The sequence below is a fragment of the Thermobia domestica genome, chromosome 9 (assembly GCF_964235325.1).
Source record: "Thermobia domestica chromosome 9, izTheDome1.hap1.1, whole genome shotgun sequence".
Taxonomy (NCBI): Eukaryota; Metazoa; Arthropoda; class Insecta; order Zygentoma; family Lepismatidae; genus Thermobia; species Thermobia domestica.
Window position 1 is genome coordinate 155,850,833 of NC_137462.1, and position 21,552 is coordinate 155,872,384.

The window sequence follows — 21,552 nt, forward strand, 5'->3', positions numbered from 1 at the left end:
ATGTACAGTCAGAAATTTTTGGACGTTTGACTTTGATATTCCTCCTCCCTGTATACCACAATTTTCTTTCTAATGCACAGATTCATTACATATACACAAAATACTCCATACGTTAACAATATGAACTAATTCAATATTTCATTCGTACATGTTTTTCACAAGTTATCTTATCTTAGATATTACGTTCAAAATCTTTCCTGGAGATCCGGGTTCGATTCCCGGAGGGAGCTCATGTGGTTCGGATTCCACGTTAATCAGTAAGTCCACGTCTCATATAGCCTCACTGCTGAAAGGGACGCTAAACTAAAATCAACTCAACAACAACAAAATCTTTCCTTCTCCTACACAGAGTTGTGACCTGCAATGGAATCGGTAGACCTAACTGGGTTCTATTGGGTTTCGGTTTCAGGAGTGCAATCGATAATCTCGAAACAAAAAAGAATTCTGGTCGCAAAACTAAAAGATAATTCCCAACAAAACTGTTTTGGACCAAATACCGAAACAATTTTTTTTGAGAAAATAGGTTCCAGGTTCAGAGTCAAAACCGATCTTTCGGGAAAAACGTTTATGAGGTAAATGACCGAAGCCGATATTGAAAATGCCAGAGAAAAGAGAAATTATTCTCCAACAAAACTGACCTTTCGTTGTTGTAAGTAGTTCCCTCGAGTTATCTTTCACAGCTACTGAACATCTTTAACAGGCTGTACGATCTTTAACCTTACGACGCTTGTGGACTTTGCTTATCGGTTTCGTGAACAGAACCGAAACATCGTAATCTACTTCGGTCCTCTTTCCGAAGCACATCAAATTAAGGTTTACTCAGGTTCCGAAGCCGGAACTCTAAATATTTTCGGATTCCGTTACCATTAACAATTCTACTTCTAAGTCTAGAACAGAGTTCGGTATTGATGAGTACCGGATTAGTTATGAAGGGAAAATAAAACCAAATGGACTTGAAGAATGAAGAAAGTGGAAAGAAACGGGAGAACACCGAGAAAACCCACGCACACGGTGTTTGTTCACCACAACGCTCACTTGACGCGAGCTAAAATTGAACCGGGATCCCACGCACCACAGGTCAACGTTCTACTATTGAACCATTGCGGCCCATAGTTATGAAGAGTGAGCTAGAAACTGTATAAATATTTTAATTTGATTTGTATTTGATGTTGCTTTGCCTTCTTTTCTTCTGTCCTTAATAATTTGTCCCGTCTTTTATGCTCTACCTTGAACTGGTTTTTAAACGCATTTTTCAAACAAGAAGAAATACAATGAAGTGACGCAAATATTAGTGTACACTTAAAATTAATGTTTTCAGTTAGAGCTTAAAAAAGACGGACTAATGAATTAAGAAGAAAACAAAATGAAGCAATATGCAACCACCAATACAATCAAGGTATTTATACAATTATTACCTCACCCTTCATAATTAATCCGACTCTCAGGTGAAAGAAAGTTCCATTACTCCCTATGAATGTTACAAATATGGGTGTTGATGGAACTGAAGTGAACAGAGAATAATAACAGGAGAGTGTTATTTGATGAGGCTATACACAACATTTTATTCAAGGGTGTCTGTGTGTACGCCATCATTTTATAACAGAAATTGATCCGCTTCCAGGTATGGTGTGAAGATATCCGAACTTTGCAACCTATTTCGAAAAAACTTCTCCCACCGCAATGTCGTTTGTTTGGATGAGAGGGGCTTGACGAAATAGCAGAAATATTTCTTTGAGGTGCCTTTTATTGATTTCCTGTGTGAGGTCACCCATAAACTCTGATGTTCTTTACAATTCGTTCCCCCACGGGATGATGTGACTCATTGGCCATGAATCCTACAAATAATAAAATATACTAAATACGAACCAAACATTACAACAATGAGAGGTATCTGCAATGAAATATACAACAATTGGATCATTATTTGCGAAGGAACATTCGACGGTGAAAGTGAAAAACCACCTAACTCATTAAAATCAAACTTTTCAGGAGAACAATACAACCGTTCTGCTTTTACATTATCTTGTATGTTATACGAGGTTTTAAAAGTTAGTTTTTCACGTTTTTTTTACTGGCTTTTCATTTACGAGCTTCTGCACACACGTAGATTCAGATGTGGGGAATTGAATGCAACCAAAATCTAAAATTCCATAAAAAGTGGAGAAACGAGGTTTTGCACTTTCGCCATCGAAAGCGCTGTAGGGGGGTAATGAAAATTCCTCTTCACTCTGTACGTACAGACTCTGAAGAAGATACAAGCGCATGGTATAGAAAATTTAGTTCAGAAGAAAAAGCAAGACACGTAAGTGTGTTCTTTACCCTACATTATAAAGTACATATAATATGGTCCCTAAAGACATATATAGTGTATAAACGCCTACGATATTTCAAGAACTACTTGGTTTTTATTCTTTCGGCAGTAAAGATCGCTTCTCTTCCGCATGTTCCTATTTTCTACATATTTTAATATTAAGATTCCTTACATGCGTGAACTTTCTGTGAAACGTACTCGAAATTTTATAACTTAGAAGGAAATTGACGTTATTGAGTCTATACTGACTCAATATCACACACTGAGTCTATAATATTGACTTACTTGCATTTAAACACTGAAATTCATCGCACTTGACACTTTAACAACATACTATTATTTCCAGAATCCTTTGATTAAAATATCGCTGTTTATTGTCTTTTTAATCTTGTCTTTAAAGACCGAAATCAACCAATTTACACACCCTAAGACTCATTTACGTCAATTATCTTTCAAGTTATACAACTTTGAGGACGTTTGACAGAAAAGATATGAATCTGGAGTACCATTAATAAAATATACCTAGGTATAAGAAATAGGAACATGTGAAAAAAATAGTAGCGATCTTTACTGCCGGAAGAAAAAATATAAATTTTTTTAAATATTGTAAATGTTTATGCACTATATCTGCCTTCAACGAACATGGAGGGGAGTGTGAAAAATTAAATAAATGTTCCCCATATTCTTTTTAAGTATCAAGCTCCTTCATGGCTAAGCGGTTAGCGTATGGCGTGGGAGACCCGGGTTCGATTCCCGGCGGGAGCTCATGCGGTTTCGATTCCACGTTAAGCTGTAGGTCCACGTTTCATATAGCCTGGCTGCTGAAAGGGACGCTAAACTAAAATCAATCAATCTTTTTAAGTATCTATATGTACATTTAATGTAGATTGTTTTCAATAAATATTGGTCACATTTTCATCTGTACGTTGGTCAAGTACGCTTAATTTCTGCCTAGGATAGCTTGATGGACGAATACGATAGTAGTAACCAACACAAATTTCCATTTATTTTTCCTTGATGATTAGGAAGATCTTGTCTTTTTTTTATTTCAAAATACTGGATCAAGTTTCATTAATAAAATATTAATATAAAATTTTAAAAATAAAAGCAAACCTTTTCTCTCAATTTCCATTCTTTTGGAGTCGGAGCTACGATATGAGTATATTTAATGCCTGACTTCTGCAGGAGATTTTTGACTAAAGAAGACTGATCATCTGCATCTTCTACTACAATCCAATGAAAATTCGGTACTAGTAGGAATGTGTGTGATAACCTAGTAACAAAAGAAAACCGTAATTATTAACGAATGTACTCATTTATTTCCTTCCAGTTGTATTAACGAAACACAAAAGTGGTTCCCAGTATAAATAAAATAAATAAAAATATCTATGTCAGTTCAATTCAGCAATAACTGTTAACTCACCACTTCCAAGATCCAGCCTTATACTACCCTTAATACACGCAACACAATACAGGATTTTCAAGAAAGAATACTGGAGTTTCGTAGAACTGCTGTGCAGAAATGATGGCACTTGAGTATTGAATGAGGGAGAGAAGGAGGGCAAATCAAATAGCTTATTCAGTGCAAATCAAATGCAGTGGTACCAGAATCCATTATATTGTAACAAAAAACATGTTAAAGTGTGTTTGCATGTCCGTATGTTTCTGTGTGTGCACACTCATAGCACGACACACGTCCAGGATACTCAATTTCACAGCAGACCCGTGGACCATATCTGGCGTAACAGTGCCAATTGCCTCGTTGATTTTTTCTTTCAGATGGTGCACATTACCGATTTTAACACGGTACAGTGGTCCGAGTTCGATTCCCGGTGGGTAAAGAAAGATCTTACAGACAGCTTAATTTGGTCATTTTCTTCATATTGCCGGGGATGAAAATACTGCTTTTACACTCAATCTATTGCCAATTTCAAAAAATATATTTAATAAAAAGGTGAACGAGGGTGTCAAAATTATTCACTTAAAAATATCATTGTGCAAAACACACTTTTACCTCCATTATTTTACCTTGGGGTCCGGGTTCGATTCCAGCCCCCGCCAAGTGAACTTTGTGGTGGACAAACACCGTGTGTGGGGGTTTTCTCGGGGTTCTCCCGTTTCCTTCCACTTTCTTCATTCTACTATTTCATTCATTATTCATCATCACCGTCTCCTTTAGCCTAACCGGCATAACCGTGGGACGTAAAACTCAAAGATTTCATTTCATTTCATTTTTCCATTATTTTACATATATATATATATATATATATATATATATATATATATAATATTCCCACCTCCTTATTTAATTTTCCTCAATACTTTTTTTTTTCCCCAAGGTGAAAATAGATACAAACGACAAAAACTGGAATAAGAGAACAAGAGTTTCATTCAAGGTGGTTTGAAGAAAATCAACAGACGTTGTTTCTTTTATACTTAAATTGACTGACTCTGAGATCCAAACATCATAATAAACTAAACTTCTTACCATTACAGTAAGTGTTACACAGGCGATACTAAATCCCACAGAAGCACGCACATGTACTTAGTCTGGCCATAAATACTGTCACAAAAGTTGCAGATCGGAACCGAGAGTTTATAAAGCGTAAACTTAAGTGAATTCACTCCTGTCAGTAGTCTGTGTATTGTTAATTGAGTAGTTCATGTTTCTTTGCAGGTCCGTGATATTGTGGAGTGGAGGATAGAGTGGAGTCAGGAACAGAACCGTGTAGCTGTGACTGCATTACACAAGAACGCTTGCAAAGCATCATAAATTTTCAAACTTTTCCAACCTCTGAAAATCACACTGAGATTCGTCTTATAGACCATCCATAATAAGGTACTGTGAGACTTCCTCTGTATGTGACTGCCAAAGAGCAGGCCGACCGCGGAGCAGTAAAACCACAAACCTTCCAAGATGTCAGGCAGAGAATTCGTCGAAACCCCCTTTGGAAGCAAAAAATTATGTCCCGGGAAATGAACATTCTGCAAAGGACAATGTCAAGGATACTTAGAAGTGACCTTAAGGAAGGTGCTTTCCGTCGATCAACGGGACATTTCCTAACCCCTTGGAAGCAAACAGGAAGGTGAGACGAAAGGCACTGCTTCGGAGGTACGCGGATAGAAGACAGATTAATTCTCTATTCTGATGAGAAAATTTTCAACATTGAAGAACACCTCAACAAACAAAATGACAAGGTGTATGCTCACACATCCAGAGAAGCTTCCCAAGTTATGAGAAATGTTCAGCGGGGTCACCATCCGTCCTCGTTGATGGTTTGGTGGGGGTGTCGTATGACAGGGTCACAAAGTTGCGATTCTATGAACAAGGGGTCAAGTGTATTGTGAAAACATCTTGTAAGCAGCTGTAAAACCTTTAGGCAACACACACTTTGTCTACAAGCCATGGACTTTCCAGCAAAACTCTGCACCGGCCCATAAAGCTAAGGTGAATACGTAGAACATGGCTGGGAACGAATGTGCCAGACTTCATTGCTACCGGTGATTGGCCCTCGGCCAGTCCACATCTCAATCCTCTAGACTATGCCTTGTGGTCTCGATTCGAGGCCATGGCTTGTACCAAACGTCAGTCCAATTTGGAGTCTCTCAAACGTGCCCTCATCAAAGCAGAGACACGTTTCCGATGGATTGTGTGCGTACAGCCATTGATGACTGGCCAAGCCGTTGTATCAAAGGGCTTGTATCAAAGCGCATGGTGGTCATTCTGAGTAATGTCTACACATTTTGTATTTGTGGTGTATGCACTTCTTGGAAATAAATTTACATCTCTGGATCTGCTCTTTTTTACAGTAGGATTGCTCCTTCCTGTGACAGTATTTATGACAAGACTAGGTATAAAGAGGCAATTTATATTTAAAATATACTACTGCATATCATAGGTATTTAAATGTTATAAACAGTAAATTAGTATTACCTTGTTAGTTCAGCTTTCTGCACTGGACGAGCATACGTTGGAGTCACAGCATATATTGTAGGAACGCGTGGGTCTAACATTTCTTGTTTGAACTTATCACAATTAGCAGCTAATTTTTTATATCTTCCGAGCTAAAAGAAAAGATACGAAATAATGGATTTTATATACAAAGTTAGTACTGAAAATATTACTAACTTATATGTACTAAAAGCATTTATAATCTTCTATATACTCACGCATTCATTCAGAAAATTCGATTTTTAACAAACTAAAACACAAATTCCTGAGCAAAGCAACATTTATTTAAAAATAATAATTGTCTAACGGTTGAAGAAGGACAAAGAAGTATCTCCCGTTCTGGTGTTCCTATAGAAGTATTGATAAGTTTCCTTTGTACGTCAGTAAAACTGTTTCCATAACACTGGCCATGTTACCACGGGCGTCTCTGACGGGGGTGACCTGGGGAATGCGTCCCCCACAAATATTTTGAGTACGACATAAATGGATCAATGCTGAAAGTATTTAGATCTATATGGAGGAAGTAAAAACATAGGCAGAACAAATTAGTTATGTCTGTTCTTAAACATTAGATTAATGTGATCAGAATGTCCGCCTGAGGTGTGTCACTTTCATTTTTTTTTTTTTTTTTTTTTTTTAAAGTTACCTTCTTGGTTAGTCAAAGTAGGCTCGGCTGCAGACACACAATGCTTTCATTGCTTAATCAGCAACAATTGGTTTCGATGACGACGGGAGACTGGAGAAAGGAAGGAAAGGGTGTATAGAAAGTTTATCTGCGAATTAAGAAGGGAAATCTACAAAGACTGGGAAATCTACAATAGAAGCAAAGGTGACAAAAAGATTTTAAAAAAATACAGAAGTGACAAAAAGATTTTTTTTAAAAATACAGAAATTTGAATATTATATATGATAGGAAATTTTTATAGAAGGGCAGCAAGGGACAACTACTATGACAATATAGAAACTAAAGATAAAAATGATGTTTAATGAGCGAATTGAGTTTGAGGAAGATGGAAATAATACATAAGGAGCCGGATGACAGCAAGAATAAACTGTATATTTTAGACATTAAAATAGAAAACAAAGTAATCGAGGATGGTTCATTGGACAAGTTCAAAAACATACAGCGAAATGAAGAACAAAAAGGTAGATAATATACCTTTTGAGCTTATTAAGAATACAGAAGAAGAATGAAAATAAAAAATTCGAAACTCGCAATCAAATCAAGTGTCATCTTTAGACTTCTTTCAGAGAGTTTAAGATTTTGTTAGTTAACAAAATCGAAATAGCTACATCAGGACTATAAAACTGGACTGCTGCAATGCGTTTAAGAACACTGAGTAGGAATGTCAAGGTGAAGAAATTACCTAAGAACCATATTATATATAAACTTTTTTTTTTTTTTTTTTTTGCAAGTAGTCTACCAGTGGTGGAAGAAAGTTATGATTAATTGCGATGCTAAAGGTAGAAAGAGCGGATGCCATTAGTAAAACAGATTCCAGTTTACTCGTAATTTTGACGTAACTTTAGTTGGGGTCTACTAGCATTCTAGTCGTCGTCCCCTCCAATTTTAACATGCCAGAGACGCCCATGCATATTACTATAAAATATCCTATAAAATCTTTTAAATAAACTGAAAACCAATAATGTATCAACAGAGATTATGAATTTTACTGAACTAAAACCACATAAAATTTTGGTGTGGCGTGACAATTCATTTTTGTGACTTAAATTTTGCTTTTATAACTGACATGTAAATGGCTGCTTTGTAAAGAATAATGCTTCTAACATTAGGAAAGGAACTTATGGCCTCTAATACCTATTAGCTTAAGGAAATCCCTATAACATTTTACCAATATATATGTAATTTGAACATTCATACCAATAAGCACTATATTAAATACACCAAAATTTGATTTTTTTCCGCAAACTAATTTAAAGAGAAAATACAGAATTTTTGCGCGTTTGTTCATATCGATAATACTTTGGTAAACATGGGCATTAAACCCGACCACTTAGTGTTCTAAAACTGTACTAATATAACAATATCAGTATTATTTAGTAGATCAAAGTAATATGACCATAACACATTTCGGAGTATCGTTCTACTTTAACGCAATCATTGGAAGCGAGAAACATATACAATGGTAATTGTAGAAGCATATAAAATTTTACACACAGATTATACCACCAATAAATGGAGGCACGTGAATGCCTGACAATGCTGCCAACTTCAAATGATTTTCAAATGAAAATCAATAGCATCGAAAACTACATTTTTTATATAACAATCGGCCAGGGTTCTCAACCTATTTAACATTCTACTAGCTCCTGTATGAAAATATATGGGAACCCCCCACCACCTTTAGTTTCAACAGTACAGTGTTAGTTATGATCGAATGTCTGTACACAGTTACCTTGAAGTCTTAAGAGTCATAAACATCGGTATGATCACTATCCATGGCGTAACACAGCTGAATTCTGCGCCAAGTTCTAGTAGATGTTTTGCGGAGATACTCCGGAGTCACGAGGGTGAAGGCGTGTTCTACAGCTGCTAGTAATTCCTGCGTTGTGTGATATCGAGTGTTTCTTACTTGTTGCTTTATGAAACCCCGGGAGCATTCTCTGGTGTCGCCAGATAGGGACTTCTTGGACACCAGGCAAAGGGAGCTGGTGAAGAAGCACAACCTCTTCCAATCCAGCGGCCAGGAAATGTCTGATTCAGGTAACTGCGCACGTGAATCGCGAAGTGCGTTGGTACTGGATCCTACTGTATCACAACAGTGTCTTTGATACCATTTTCTTCCAGTTGAGGCACCAACCACTCATTAAGCATCTCCAGGTAACAATGTTCGTTAACATTGTCTTCGAAGAAGTACAATTAGGGAGTACGCCCACTTCCGGACCACCCTATATATGTTAAATAGATGAATGTATCAAGAAGTTTCGAGACTGGCTCCAAAGATAACCAATAAATGGAGGCACGTGAATGCGTGACAATGCTGCCAACTTCAAATGATTTTCAAATGAAAATCAATAGCATCGAAAACTAAATTTTTTAAATAACAATCGGCCAGGGTTCTCAACCTATTTAACATATTCTACTAGCAGGTCGTTCCCCATCTTGGAAGCCACTTTATGCAACGGCCTACACGGTTTGATATAGATTGTACATTCACTTATTGGCAAAAATAATTTTCCTGAAACATTTTTCTTGGTGAGAAACAGGAAACCAAAAAGTTAAGGAAGAGCTAATTTTTTTCCCTTATGTATATAGAAAAATACATTTCTTCCTAGGTTTTCAGATCACAGTTGTTTCACCGACACTTCGGAGCCACTTGCTCTGATATCCCATGCAATGAGAAGAAACAGTTTTTGGTCATTTACGCCGTGTGACAAAATACTTTGTGTGATCTTTTAGATTCATATGTTTAAATTTCCATTCGGCATCATTAATTTCTGAGTTATTCACTATTATTTAATAGAACTAAACTCTTTGATGTATATTTTTTTTTATTAATTTCCATTGATTAACCAGCAGGACAATACAAATCTAACCAGGTAAAATAATCATACACAAAATGCATGCCCAGTAAATTTTATCGTATAAGAAAATGAATAAATCAAAGAACAAAGTGCATATGAGTTAATATTAGGAATGGCCAATTCCGAATTTCGGAATTTTCTAAATTCCGGAAAATTTTAGTCATCCCTGGTTAATATATATATATAATCGTGGGATTTAAGAACTGTTATATAATCATCTATAAAAGTGAAAAGATTTAATGAATGTCCAGTTACTCAAGTGATCAAAATTTTCATATTTTCATGGTTTCCAATATCTCAGTCCTAATATGTCATTGCATGTATATTCAGTCAAAGTATTTTGATGTACGTGAGAGAAATATACCTTACACTCTTAAGCACTAAAACTATTACATTTTTTGTGTAATTTAACACGTAAAGATTACAAACGCAAAATCCTGAACTACCCCATCGAAGTTTTCGAACAGAGCATCCAAGATTTTAACTTCTAACTTAAGTATTATTGTTTTAATTTGTATCGTTCAGCACAGGAACTCTACCCTAAACCACGTAAATGATACAGGAGATACGAATCGTAGAACTCCTAACCTATTGCAGCAGCTTACTTCTCTTTCCACAATGGAGAAATAAAAGAAGAAAATCTCAAACGTGTACCTCTAACACCATCTACTTTCCCTTACATTTAATCCAATTAAGAGCATTAAATGTAAAACTACTTTTCTGGTAATACCAAAGCTGATCCGTTTCCATTAGAATGACCTGCAGACAGCGACACATATTAAAAAGAGTTTCACAGAGAGACAAAACCGCACCCACATGTATATCAGTCCCTTAACTGTTGTGTAGAATAGTGAAGGAGTTGTGTGGGCAAAATGTCAGCGAAAAATCGCTTTTGTGAAGGGTACTAACAGCTCTTTTTCATTCAAACGTTAGCATTTCCCACGCAGTATAACAGAGTCGAAGAACTGGGTTTTTGGTAGGACGGGCCACCACTAGCGTTATACGCACAGCAGCCTCCAAACCACTTCACCAACGAAACTGCATTCAAAGAGTGAGTGCATCAACGAAACACACGAGACCTGACCTAAAGAACATACGGAATATGGTGAGCTCTGAGAGTCCATTAACACAGCGTGTTACGGCCAAACAATTACATGTGGCTCAATCAATAGGCAATCTATCATTAAGGCCAGCGCTCATGCGTTAAAACTGCGGCAAATAGCAGAGCGACAAACGAAGGGCAGAAACATGTACAAGTGTCACGTAAAGTTGACCGCTGGAAATTTGTGGTAACAATGGACGAAATAGGGATCTATCTAAGTGACTGTAAAACATTTCGGGCCGTAACCTTCAAAGGTATCCATGAGGAAGACCGATGAGTCAATGCAAAGAAAGAATTTTATGGTTCGTTGGGTGATTGAATAATAATAATACCCGTTAGAGCCTGTCTATTTTAAGTGCGCCCTCGGAAAATATGACAAACAAACATACTTCGGCCCCAGCCCTGTCACCCTCTGACGGAAGAAACCCTTCCTTTGCTTAGGGAAAAGAAGTGAATGACCTCAGCTGAATTGCCAATTTGTCATTCAGTCATTTGGTGTTGACGAATGAAGATCGTAGGCTACTTAGAATGGCTAACAAGACAGAGCATAGCGAAGTCCGTGAAATAATTTATTGTGGCAACGCTCCAGCATCCAACAATTGAAAGATCTCGGGAGCAGCAACTTTTCCCTCTTCTTTCGAGGGAGGTACGGGAAATCACATATCGACAGCAGCACCAGAAGGAGCACACCTGAAGTAGAAGGGCACTAAAATCAAGGCATTTAATTCTTTTAAGAGCCGGTTCAAGTATAACTTACCTGTTGCCTCAGCAACGTTAATTCTTGCTTTAATTCTGCTTCTACAGGTATAGAAAAGAAATGGTATTCCCTCTCGTCTCGTGGGGCTGTTCCTGTAACACATGTGCAATCTAATTATTAACTTAAAAAAAAAACTAGTTTTATAACTTTCACTTAAGAAACACATAAAATATCATTTACTTATCTTCGGTATGATATTAAATCCTCGCCCGCACAGATGAACCACTCGCCCCAGGCCAGTGGTTATTTGCATTCCTACACTAAAATAAATATTAAGCAGCAGGAATGGTTTACAGTTCTTACATTGCTGAATCTAGATTCCCGCTAGAAAGTGCACTTGACCACCGAATACTTCGACACTTACCACAGTTGTACAAAAGCGATTGGCTTTTTGGTTATAGTAAACAAATCCTCAGTTCAAATGGTGCAAGAGTAGCTGACATCTCTTATATTTTACCTTACTCCCGGCTCCGGAGCTGTGGACAGATTTGGGGGTTACTAAATGACATCCGAAATTAATATCTTAGATATCCCTCATTCATATGCACTCTTTTAGCCCTACTTTTTTTATTATTTTTTTATTTTTTATATATGACGATAGCTCGTAAAACTGCACTCCTCAGAACAAACTTCTGTATGTTCTCGGGTTAAGTGCTGTATCGCCGGACCAATTTAGGAATTTTTTTTAGGTCAATTGGAAAATTGGCAAATTTTTACTTTGAGCCAAACAGTGACTTCAACCGATTCATGTGATCCGATTCCGGGAGCAGTTTAGGAATCCGGAACCAGATCACATGAATCGATTACAATTACTAACACAGTGAAAGTAATGTACGATGTTAAGAATTATACTATAAGTACAAGGGCCACAATGTTACTATACGATGTTAAGAATTATACTATAAGTAAAAGGGCCACAATGTTACTAAACATCAATTCAGGTGAAGCGGTGACTATGAATTTTCAGATCTAAATGGGGGGCTACCGCCCCCCAAACCCCCCGCTCAAGTACCATGAAAACATCCAAAATAATAATAAATAATCACACCACTACTATAAAGCTAAGATAAGAAGGAAAAAATTAAAAAAAAAAAAAAAAACACTCGTCTCTAATCATAAATCAGTGCATGACAAAAAAAAAAAAAAAAATACATCTCAACAAGACAATAGGACAAGCAGCAGCAAACCAAATACTTTGCCTAATACTCAAATGCAAAACAAATCAAGAATAAAAATATGAATTAAAAAAAGAAAACACACCATTTCGCCATAGAACACTCATGAATAATGAACTCATAACTGCTGATTCCACACACGAAAAAATATGATACCAAGAACACATGCACAATACTCAACATTACTGAAAAATGTTCCTTTCCGCACACACGTCGTTTTATTAAACCGAGCACACTTGCTATTATTACAAACAAGAAACCAATAAACGTCCACTTTTACAATACGTCGAAAATATCTTCAGTTTAGACCATAACTATGATAGGTTTTCTCTAACTCAATTCAACCAATTTAATTACGCGCTTCCCGCATGCCACAAACAGCAGCACACACATACATGCACAAAGAACATGTGACATCACACTAACCAACTACCATGACTACAGAGACACCTAGTGGGAAAAATATGAACTAAGACGTCACACCAAAGGCACGAACAGTTCCAACAAGTGACTCACGCACAAACAGTTCCAGGAAGTAACTGAACCTATAAGAACCGATTAAAGTCACAGTTGGAGTCAAAGTAAAGACTTACCGGAAAATTTATTTAAGTTGGTGACTAAGAATGAGTGGAAGTCAAGTAAGAGGAATAACAAAAGTTAAGAAAATGGTTGTTTTTGATATTGTAAGTGGCACTGTATGTGGAGGCGGATGGACTATTTCGCGGAAAGGTACACTTGTTTTACTATATGGATCTATAGATTGTAAAATGTACTAAAAATGTGGGCAAGTCTTTAATTTACCCATTTCATGTCGAGAACAAACTAACCATCCTCTGCGGGACTTCTAACCAGTTCCTAATCCTACTACTTATACTATGGATCCGTATAATAATACTCCATACCTAATGTAACTCAATGTAATCCAAGCAAAGGGTTAAGTTCCAAAGTTGGGCGTCCGTTTGCAGCAAAATTTTTAAATTTTACAGGAAGGATATGGATAATTTGATCGTCTGTGTGCTTGATAATATATAAGAGTCGAAAAATCTGTTTATTTGTTATATATAGGCCTAAGCGGTTATAAACATGGGACTATACGGCGAGCGAAGGGAACAACTTGGCGCAAGGTAACTCAACAGTCGCATTGTAGGAAAGAAACGAGCATTTATGTTATCAACATGGCGAATGTACAAGGGCAATAAACTAACAGTTTTAACATTTATGAAGCAATAGGTGGATAACGAGCAAAATCTTTTAAAAGTTTGTGAAAGCACGGATTAATGAACCTAATAACAAATTGCAGAAAATATGGAAAGGGGATAAAGCGAAAAATCTGGCGAAAGCGGACGCCCAACTTCGGAATAAATGCACAAGCAAATATAACCGAATGCAGTACATTTTTCGTACTTCTTCTTCTTTTTTTTTATTTTCAAATTGGTCCGGCGATACAGCACTAATGCCCTGATACCTCTACAGTCTATGAGAAAAATAATACAATATATTGTCTAAACACGTTTTATCAGCTGTACACATTTTACATTTAACGCTGATAGCAGGTGACTCAGTGGTAAAACGCTCGCCTCCGGTGCAAGGAACCCTGATTTGATCCCCCGTAAAATGGCTTGTAGTGAACATCACGCGATTCTCCCGTTTCCTCCCACGTTATTATGCCATCAATTCCTTTCATTACCATTCACTTTCATTATTCAACAGTTTCCTTTAGCCTACAGGGCATAAACATAGAACAAAAAACTGGAACTCACGTACTGAATTGTTTTCTGTTGTTTACGATAAACTTACAAGTGCAAGGCCAAATTTACAATTTAGTTAGAAGACATTCACAAATTACTATAATGCGAGATTAAATTCATATAATTAGCAGGTACACAAAATAGGTAAACAATGGCCAATTACTTACCTTTTGTTTTAATAAATAACATTACTGCAACAAAACTAGCTACTACTATTATTAGTCTTCTCCGCAGTCTCATTTCATATAGTATTGACGTAAAATGTGTAGATTCTTTTCTTGTTACGCCAAGAAACATTATCTTCGTATATAGAACTAAAAGTTAGATCTTACAATATATATAAAAAAAATATTCACATCAGTCTTCAAATGACAGATCTACGTAACCCAACACTCTCCCCGCCCGCATCAATTGCTTCGTGGATCTTCGTTCCCACATCATTGTTGCTCCTCTTCTCCACCTCGAACCTCATCTCGTAAGTGGCCCAAGGGCATGTGCACAATGTAGCATAGTCAGTGCCACTAACTACAAAAACGTTATCGGCGGGATAGGGTTATTTTCTCACCCATACCAAATCGAGAATTTTATATACCTTTTATCAAGTTATTTCAACTTGACAAATGTTTCTAATAAAAGTAGAAAATCGTGTTAAAATCTCAGTGAACTTATTGATCCAAACGGTTACAAAATTATCGGTACAGGGATTTTTTATGCCACGAAGGGAAAAAATATGCAAACAAGATAATCTGTTTTCATGGGATGGTTGGAGAAACTGCAATATCAATGATGGCGGAAGTCTGAAGGGGCTAGGTAGATGTGAAGTGGTTTGTCTTTTAAGAAATTTGTGTGTTTGTACCAATTTTTCAAATTAGGGCATCATATCGATAAAACATGACAACGCTCAGGCCCTTTACTTGCAATGATATGTTCAGGTTCAACAACGTGTAAGTACGGGTTTGTCATGCTCTTTGTGTATAGTAGTAGCATATGTACTGACCATAAAGAAAATAACATAGGGCTACCTTGTTATTTTGTCTATGCACTGACACAAATTCAATTAATTCAATACATAAAATAATAACAAGAAGTTCACAAGATATACACAAAATAATGCAGGTCAAGTTTCGGTACATCACTCGAAATTATTGTTAAAAGTCATATTTCTTTTAATAATTTCCCTTTTATTATCCAAGGCATCATCACTCGGTGAGATTAGAATAAAGAACAATCATGCAGGAGCGTCATTTAGGGAGGGCAGTTGCTCCACCAAGAGTTTGAGGAATACAAATACTTTAGCCAATTGTTTACTTATATAGTAGTACAAAACGTGAAAGTCTTATATGTCGATAGTGTTCTTGCCCTCCCCCCACAAGCAAAGCCTTAACTGGCCCCTGCAATCATGATAAGGCCTAGATAAAGTTCATAGGTCAACTAGAATTCTTGCAAAATAACAAAATTCTCATATAAATATAGTGTCAGAGGAAGACGAAGCCGGCGAGTCACCGAAGGGTCGCGTCCAAAGGAAACAGGCGCGTGAACGGTGGTGAGTATGCGTAAGCGAGGGCAGTGAAAACGCATGGGTTGATTTTCTCAGTCATAAAGAGTTCCTATAGCGTTTGTAAAGTTTTTTACACTTGTAAACATGGGTAATAGTTAAGAACAGCTACTTCTCATCTCCCGTGCACGAGGATACATCTTACTGTTGCACTACCTAAACACCCTAAGTACAAGGGCAAGAACTCAGTCTATTACCTACTTTTTAACATCCTAGATAGTCAATGAATAATTCCTGAAAGTATGGCGTTTCTCGTCCTTCCCTAAATGGGAAGTACGGCTCCTTAACTATAACCTAAACATGAAATACAGCTTTTGTATTCCGTGCAGAAATAGTATATAATACTCATGTTTCTTATGCACTTATTTTAATCGTCATACAGCACTTGTAAGAATTTTACATGTGTAACCTTCACTTGTAAGTATAAAATACAACTGTATAGCTTACCATTTAAGTCTGCTGCCTGCAAAAATTTGGGATAATCTTTCGCAGATGGCGGTGAGATTAGATTCGCAATTTTTGTGCTTTCTTTAGTCTTCACTTGATACGTATTCATCTGTATTGTATTACTGAGCAAAACTAGAACTTTGCAACTGTTAAGGGTTGCGAACTACAGATTATTCAGAAATAATGTTAATTATCTTGTAGGAGGCTCCGCCCTAAATGTTTCATGTCCCTGGGCAATAAACATTTACAAAACGCATACAAAAATACTTATTTCTTTTACTAGGTTGCCACACAAAGGGATACTTTTATTCAATAAATAGGATTTTCTCTGCAGGAAGTGCATTCTTTCTGCCTTAAAAAGCGTTTCTTAAGGGAGAAGTTGCATTTGAGGATGTAGATTGACTTTAGGATTCCTGAGTACAATGTGCGTACCTATAGTATAAAAGCTTCAGTACATAAAAAAACACGCTCACAACATCACAATCCAACTTGTGTTAGGTGCCCATCTAACCGAGTCAGCATTGGGGGAGAGGGGAGCAAGGGGGTGCGGTCCGTAGGAGACAGGCGCGTCGATGACGGTGGAAAAATGCAAGTATTAGGATATTGAAAGAACATTTTATATGGGGTAAAATATAACAAACCGATTTTACGGTCGTAAAAGAAATGAATACATATCAGGCAAATCCTGGCTGAGATGAGCCAATTATAACAAATCGAGTTTCCAGGAATAAGAACATCTCGGAAATAAATCAAATATCCTGGATGGTATCGCCAATTATAACAATACGTTTTTACGGTATTGGAAAAAAAAAATCAAGGTTATATTAGATTTAATGTTCAGGTTGCATTAGCTTTAGCAAAAGAAAAGGAAAACACAACGATAAAGCTATTATTTATCATCAGAAGTTTCCAGATTCTTGTTTTGTGGCCAACCAAGAATAAGAGTCAACATTGTTCAGCTTAATGAGTACTTTTAAGAAGAAAAAAAAAAAACTTCATAAATTCTAATTGTATAAATTATATTTGAAATTACAGAGCTAAATTTTTTTTATGACTATTTATTCGTGCCAATTTATTAACAATTTACATCATAACAGATTGAAAGAGAAAAAAAAAAATTAAAAACATTTGCCTCCATTGTGGTATCTCTAAGATACTTTATCAACATTTTATGAAATGATATTGTTATATTGTTTTAACATATCTAGTCTCCAACATGATTCTCAAACATATCTCATTAATACATATAAAACTCATTATCAATCAAAGAATTGGCGATCCATCCCCTCTACTTATGTAGTTACAGAAGATTCTTTTACTTGGGCGTTCATTGCTTGTAATGTCCCTGTCATTCATCAAACAATATGCAAGTTATGCAGACATAGGCAGTATCATCGCTACTACAATTCCATTTTTCAATTAAATAAAAAAAAAATACGAGTAGCATCATGTATTACTTTACGTTAGCCTATGCATCATTCGCATAATACATTTAATATGAAAGCACTACTAATAATGAAAGCGATATATTTACAAATGTCTAGCGAGAACAAAAAAAAAATCTACATATGCTCGACAGGGTCCAATTACTGAAACGCCTCTTTAAAGAATTATTATTATTTTTAACTTATTATCTCTGTTTACAACTAATTAAACTTATAGAGGGATGGATACGCTCTACTGGAGAATAGCAAGTTGAAAAACATTCCAACGTTATTGGTTTCCAACGAGGCAAACATCAATGTAGGCACGAACATTTAATTCTGCACTGTAATTATGGCACGTTCAAAGTAAATATCTACCTAACTGAAAATAAACAAACATAGCACGAAATAGTATTTTGTAAATAGTAATGTCGAATGTCGAACTCCGGAGGTATGTCCAGAGTAAGGTTCTCCCACATCGGCACAGATCTATTACTCGCACTCATCAAGATACGATATTAACATCGGAGGATATGTTATATTCAAATTTTTCCTAACCTACAAAACTAAATATATGGTGCAACGAAATAAGATCATACATACGAAAGAAGATTTTAAACCACTAATGTATTAAGAGATACTATAAAAGGGCACACGACAAAATAATAATAATAGACACGTTTGAAATGCAATTTTATCGACATTACACGTCTTGAATATGCACATGACAAAATATGGCAAGCACGGATACAAAAATGCATTACAAATTAATATCAAAGGGACACACGACAAAATATAGGAAAGTACGCTCACATCACAATTGTTACCGGTTCTACACGTAAGAAATGGAAATTTTATCTAACCTACATGCATGTATTACAAATACGATTAAAAGACACGTTAATATATATATATCAGAGCACTCTCAAAGAAATTTCATCTTAGTGTTTACGACTGACATACATCATAAAGCAATATTGAAGCGAATGAAATGAATTACGAAATACTTAAATTCTCAGACGCGGAATATTCGCATGTGCGTTCATGATAAAGATTTCCCACCAAAATAGCATATATCACATTGCAATATATAAAAGACACGTATTAAATTTGGAAAACACGGGTAAAAGCGAATCTAACCTAACCTACATAGATATTATGGATCACACATTTGCAAAATTAGACCTAACCTAACCTACAGCAAATATTTCACAAAATAAGGCATCATCACGGGACATAATTTGAGACATAATTCAGTAATGTATTTAACATAACCGATCTAATCTAAATATTCAAAATTTTCAAGGTACATTGCCATCGAAAGGTACGTACAAAGTAAAATATTACCCTAATATCAACATACATATTTTTCAAATTTACGTAGAGGCACACATAAGATTTAATAATTCAATTATACATGCTTGTAGCATAAGTGGATACTGACGATTGACAAGCTCAGAGACGCGTAACGCCCTTTAACTTTAGTTACACATCCTGATTCTTAAAGACGCCATTTGCTGAACTGCTATACTGTTTATAAGAAAAATAAGAAAAGATGTTACCCGATTATCCGCAGGTTTCACAGAATAATAGTCCTCTCGCAGAGTAGGTTTCATCTACTTGCTTATTTAAAATCGAGAGATGACTCCTTCGGTACACCGGCTACACACTCCACGAACGTAGAATATCTTTCCGGTCCGCCGCAGCAATCAGCTTCGATGAATTACATCTCCCATTCCATTACTGCATATGTCTAGTAATGGCGGAGATGACATTTGATGGCTTGTGGCCGAAAAAGGTTTTCACTAAATTTTGACTTTTGTTAGACTCCTCCGTATCTATTTCTTCCAAATAACGTCTTAGGTTAGTCTAAACCATGATTTTGATTAGGTTACAGGCCGAATTACACTTTTAGTTACAAAATTTCTAAAATTTTTTAGAGGAGCTAACAAGCCATCATTTTTCCACACTGAAATCTACTAATCCACTGCGTCATCTTACACTCGTAGCCAGGCCTCTATAAACGCGGTTTCTACTATTATATCTTTGATTATAATTCGCATTATTTTACCATAAATACATATCAATACAAGAATCTAACTGTAAAAGTCATGAATTTCTATATCTATTTTAATATCTAACTTACCGAAAACTCTATTCAATAAATAAATAATTAAAAGATTATTCTCTCCCGGTGATTATTTAGAAATTGCCATAGTAACGGAGAACTTCCTTTCACCGCCGAGCCGCCATCTTTTACAATGTTATTTCCACGTATGGCGATTCGAACGCCCTCTTGCGGCAATAACCAAAGAAATCGCCATGTTAGCAGTAATATAATGTAACAAAAGAAAGCCGAAGTAGGTAACAAATGAATAAAATATAACTACATCGTATTCGATGAAATTTTAAGGTAAAATTTTCAATAGTATTTAATTTTACTTATATTAATTGTTCGTATGTGTGAGCTAAGAATACGATATGGACGTTAAAGAAACGGTTACAGTTTGAAGTGAATCAGTAAGGACTAGTTTTAAAAGATTTCCGGATGTGTAATTGAGTGCATGTATTCTTTTGTGCCATTCCTTGTACTAACAATATAAAACAAATTAACATTAAATTAGTGTAAACTTACACGTAACAAAACTGGGCACAGTAATATTATGCGGGAACCAACTTCGATTTCAACCGGTACACATAACAATACGGATCCAATGTAAACAAACCGGTAATTGGTTTGTTACAAAAACACATGCCTTATATGTGACACTGGTTTGCTACCCTTCTGTGAACACTTTGTACGCTTCCTTCACATAGCACTTGACTTCATTTTATCTTTCTTATGGAGTGCTACGTACTTAGGAACAAACTTTCCATTTAGTATTTCTAGCCTTTTATTGGTGTAAGAAGTAAGATTCCTATATCATTCGATTAGTTGTGCAATCGTATTGTGAAATAAAGTAGCATACATTTGGTTGATATACAACTCCTTCCTTATTAATTTCCACTCTATTTCTCTCCATTACTACAATATAAAATGCGTCATAGATTAATTTATTGGGGTTGAAACACTACTGTATTATGCTCCGTTGCCTGTTTATGTAATATCGCATCAATATGCGAATTCATATAATCGGGAATTTTGTTATGCTGACATTTCGTCTGATTCTGTTCGTTTCTTATTAAATTTTGCATTTTTAGGCCTCCATCTCTGGTAGTAAACCCGAAATTTGTTCCGTACAAACGTGTCATTCCATGAAGTGCCTTGAATTGCACCTGTAAATTTTGTAAAATTTGTTGTGTCTAAGCTTGACCGACAGTTTCATATTTTTAGAGTTTTAGACATCAATAGCTCATGAAACAGTCACAGTAAGCATAAATATTAAGTAAGGTTCACTAGAGCAGACGGTTCTACTAAATAGGAAATGTATAAGTAATATACAATGTGAAACATTTTTCGTGAAGGAATCTGAGTGTGAATATAAATAATTACCGGTACCGTACTGTCAGTGCACAGCATACTGAAATTAATTTT

General features: G+C 36.0%; 2 protein-coding genes across 4 annotated transcripts in view; one reads left to right on the forward strand and one right to left on the reverse strand.

Annotated features, from left to right (window-relative positions):
* GlcAT-I (Glucuronyltransferase I) overlaps positions 1–15,226 on the reverse strand; it is a 35,052-nt gene extending 19,826 nt beyond the window's left edge. The window contains exons 1-4 of one of the 3 annotated variants that reach the window (XM_081772033.1): positions 14,759–15,226; positions 11,669–11,760; positions 6,246–6,376; positions 3,425–3,584 (exon numbers count right to left, since the gene is read on the reverse strand). In XM_081772033.1, coding sequence (XP_081628159.1) covers positions 3,425–3,584; positions 6,246–6,376; positions 11,669–11,760; positions 14,759–14,888 — 513 coding nt within the window. In that variant the 5' untranslated portion in view covers positions 14,889–15,226. The remainder of the gene's footprint in view (positions 1–3,424; positions 3,585–6,245; positions 6,377–11,668; positions 11,761–14,758) is intronic. The other 2 variants (XM_081772031.1, XM_081772032.1) reach the window with 2 other exon arrangements.
* A 123-nt stretch (positions 15,227–15,349) lies between these two features.
* The window catches only part of Naa20A (N-alpha-acetyltransferase 20 A), a 55,149-nt gene continuing 48,946 nt past the window's right edge, over positions 15,350–21,552 (forward strand). The window contains exon 1 of the mRNA XM_081772034.1: positions 15,350–15,535. Within this exon, the coding sequence (XP_081628160.1) occupies positions 15,483–15,535 (53 nt within the window). The 5' untranslated portion in view covers positions 15,350–15,482. The remainder of the gene's footprint in view (positions 15,536–21,552) is intronic.